Source organism: Nanorana parkeri, unplaced genomic scaffold, assembly GCF_000935625.1.
Source record: "Nanorana parkeri isolate BGI_ZX_2015 unplaced genomic scaffold, ASM93562v1 scaffold5511, whole genome shotgun sequence".
Lineage (NCBI taxonomy): Eukaryota > Metazoa > Chordata > Amphibia > Anura > Dicroglossidae > Nanorana > Nanorana parkeri.
Genome location: NW_017311764.1, coordinates 728 through 4,759, shown reverse-complemented (window position 1 = coordinate 4,759; position 4,032 = coordinate 728). Strand labels below are relative to the sequence as shown.

General features: G+C 56.5%; 1 protein-coding gene across 1 annotated transcript in view; it reads right to left on the bottom strand.

The window, feature by feature from the left end:
• Nucleotides 1–259: 259 nt before the first annotated feature.
• LOC108804151 (transcriptional regulator ATRX-like) overlaps nucleotides 260–4,032 on the bottom strand; it is a gene marked incomplete at its 5' end in the record, with an annotated part of 4,409 nt that continues 636 nt past the window's right edge. Inside the window, 2 exons of the mRNA XM_018575911.1 lie at nucleotides 260–453; nucleotides 616–753. Coding sequence (XP_018431413.1) covers nucleotides 260–453; nucleotides 616–753 — 332 coding nt within the window. The remainder of the gene's footprint in view (nucleotides 454–615; nucleotides 754–4,032) is intronic.

Below are 4,032 nucleotides of genomic sequence, written 5' to 3'. Positions count from 1 at the left end.
TGATCCCGGACTGCGGGTCCTCACATATGTCGGCTGCATTACACGAAAGGCTTTTCACCCGGAGATCCGGCCAGTAATACTTCCTGTTCTAGGGTGACAACGCTCACTCATTGTACTGTATATCTATTGGAGGAGCAGCACTGTCGTGCTACAATGAGACTATAGAGCACCTCCCCCTTTAACATGTGGTGGGGTTCCGTAGTTTATAATGCTAGCCGTCTTGATATCAGGCAGACAGCACAGCGCCATTCTTCCGGCGTCACATCTCCCTTCTCACCTGCACACATCCAGCTAACATCTCATAGAGGATGTGGGCGCGTTTCTTCATGACCCGGACGTCGACCATGGTGGAGTCGGCGCACTGCCCGTTCTGGATCGGGTTTATGAAGCGGTTCCGGAACTCCTTAATGGAGCCCAGCAGGTTCTCCTTGATGAAGTTCACCATGCAGTGATCTGATAATAGAAAGAGATCGGCGTCACCGAGCGGCTGAAACCAGCCAATGACTGCTCTAGAATGATATCCATGGGAGTCGGCTGCACCACCCGTGTGAAAGGCTGCGATGGAAGCGGAACTTTGGGGCTCATGTACCAGTCCCCCTTCATCCGGCTACTTACATTCCACCAGATTATTCTGCAGAGGAGTCCCGGTCAGGATGATCCGTCTCTTCGTCCGGATGGAATTCATGGCCTTGGAAATGGCCGACGCTTCATTTTTCAGCACGTGACCTTCATCACACACGACAAAGTCCGGACCTGCGCGGTCACAAAGCAAGACGCCGATTAGAGGAGCTCCGGGGTCACATGTGCAGCGCGCGCGGTCACAAAGCAAGAAGCCGATTAGAGGCGCTCCGGGGTCACATGTGCAGCGCGCGCGGTCACAAAGCAAGAAGCCGATTAGAGGCGCTCCGGGGTCACATGTGCAGCGCGCGCGGTCACAAAGCAAGACGCCGATTAGAGGAGCTCCGGGGTCACATGTGCAGCGCGCGCGGTCACAAAGCAAGACGCCGATTAGAGGAGCTCCGGGGTCACATGTGCAGCGCGCGCGGTCACAATAGTGAAGTTGGGGGCGGGGGGGATGAGCAGTCTTTAGCAATACTTTAAGGAACGGGAGCACAATTCACAGGCTGAGGGGAGACGAGCGTATGGACACTACTGTATAAAGTTTGATATCATCAGTCAGGTGCCGAGTCTCTGATGTGGGATCCATTAGGCCGGACACACACACGCACGCAAACACACACGCACGCACACGCACGCACGCACACGCACGCACACACACACGCACGCACACGCTACATTGAGCTCAGGTGCCTCTGGAGGTCATTTGTAGACTCCAGTAAGGCTTTTCTATGACTGAATACACACAGACGTCAAGCAGCATTCAGTCATAGAAGCATTTCCTCAAGCTCGGGTCATTCTGTGTCGCCCGATATGAATGCAGCTAAACGCATGTAGACGCCAATAATCTCAGCATCAACCAACCCAAAGTCATGTGAAGTATAATGACAGGTGTGCATGAGAGCTGAAGGGAATGCTGCCCCCTGGAGGCCGTACGGCACCGTGACACCCCTCCGGAGATCATACACCTCACACGCTGCTCATACCATGCCAACACCACAAACCCGGCAGCACGCATTTATAGCGGAACGCAACAATAATAATAACTGATTTGGCCAATCAGCTGCTATGGAGCTTTACCCTTCCTCTACACGGGACACAGCGCTCCCCAACCTCACACCCCCGCTACATGTTCTCCCTCCGCAAGCCCTGAGGAATCAGTATGTGCCCCTGAAACGCGTTGGCTCATGAAGTGCAGCACTCCAATGCCCAATCCTGCACCGTGACACTACAAACCAGGGAGAGCGCGGAGACCCCCTGCAATGTCGGAGTTGCAGACTCACTGACCACCACAGAATAAGCCATGCGGCTCCGGCGCTCATGCGTCACTTCTTTCCAGAGGATCTCCCTGCTTCATCCACCAGCTCCGACATGAGGAAGCAGAGCTCCGCCTCTACCAAGATGGCCGCCGCACTGAGGCAGTGCAGACCACAGGCCATACTGGTGACTAGTCCTTCAAGGGGTCTTCATGCAGGTCAGGGGGAGCAGAGGGATACCGCGCTAGCCAAGAAGTCACAATACATGCCGGACTGAGCGCCATTGTAAATCTTACACACACATACTGGGAAGTCATTGATTTAAAGTCCCCATTGTGCGTGCGGGGCCCCTTACGGGGCCGGGGTCATTAGGAAGGGTCATGCTGTGCTCCTTATAGCTGCACACGCTGTTCCGGGGGAAGGGAAGTTCTCTCCTGTTTTATGACCTGCAAAGCTGTGCCGAGTCACCGCAGAGGACAGCCGAGCGGCACAACCAGAAAAATCAAAGACACCAGAAATGAAAGGCGAGCGCCATGTTCTCAGGAGGTGAATGACGCCGCGCCAACACAATCCAGCAACCGGGGGCCCGAGGAAACATAACCACGGACACATGGAGGGGGGGAGGGGGGACATTGTACCCACCATGAAAACGGCCGGGCTGCAAAAGTAGCGGCCCCCAGAGGTGAAATAGCGGCCCCCAGAGGTGAAATAGCGGCTCGCCTCGGGTTCCTGGCGCCGGCTCGCCTCGGGAAACTATATGACCATGAAGTGAGATATGGAGGCTGAAGATCCGACTTCCAATCCGCTCTACAACTTTACTGACAATCTACTCTCTGTGCAGCTCACACTCCGAGGCCGAGCCGGCGCCAGGAACCCGAGGACTATACCAGGGACAGAGCGCGGTCACCCTATACCAGGGACAGAGCGCGGTCACCCTATACCAGGGACAGAGCCATGGTAACAGTATGGGAAGTATGGGCTGTCCCCGGTTGCCATGGTAACAGTATGGGAAGTATGGGCTGTCCCCCGGTTGCCATGGTAACAGTATGGGAAGTATGGGCTGTCCCCGGTTGCCATGGTAACAGTATGGGAAGGATGGGCTGTCCCCCGGTTGCCATGGTAACAGTATGGGAAGTATGGGCTGTCCCCGGTTGCCATGGCAACAGTATGGGAAGGATGGGCTGTCCCCGGTTGCCATGGTAACAGTGGCACGCTATCATCTGAGTGACAATAAGGGAATTCCGGCTCCGGAGACACAACGTAGAACTTCCATTTTTTTGTAATATGAATGTTTTCCTATTTGTAGCCGCGGCGGTGAGCCGGAGCGACCCTCCATGGCTGCATATTACTGGCAGCCGGGTCATTGCCAGCGGTGACTCACCAGCATAACAAGCTCCAAACATCGGCACAGCTGCAGCTCAGCCCCGCCTAGTGCCGCCAGAAAACTACGATAACAATGCGTTACGTCTGTTCTGTGAGCGCGCAGCGCAGCGGCCGGACCCAAAAACACCCATAAAAAGTGCCGTTCTTCTACCGGTCACTCGAGGAAACCCTCCGGAACGTGGATCAGATCCCCCGACCATGCCACACGTCAGAGGGGGTAGAATGAAGCAGACAGATAAATGATCGATGAAGGGGGTTTTTTGCCGGGGGACACGGTGGCCAGTAGTGCAGGACAAGGTATCCGCCCATACATGGGAGCGATTCACCGACCGCCCCCCCAACGGCCCCCCCAGAAAGGTGCCGGAGGCCCCAATATTAAAGAGCGCAGTCACACCGGCCGGGTCTGCTGCACTGCGTTGTGTCCTGCAATATGTGACGCACCAAATTTTCAGGGGCGCCGCGCAATGCAGATGAGCTAGGCGGGCACGTCGGAGCGATACTCAGAATTCTTGGCACCATCATGTCTTCCTGTGCGTAGTGCGCCTGGCACACGCACGCACGCACACACAGCGGCCGTCACACGCACGCACAACAGCCGTCACACGCACGCACAACAGCCGTCACACGCACGCACGCACAACGGCCGTCGCACGCACGCACGCACAACGGCCGTCGCACGCACGCACAAAGGCCGTCGCACGCACGCACAACGGCCGTCGCACGCACGCACAACGGCCGTCGCACGCACGCACAACGGCCGTCGCACGCACGCACA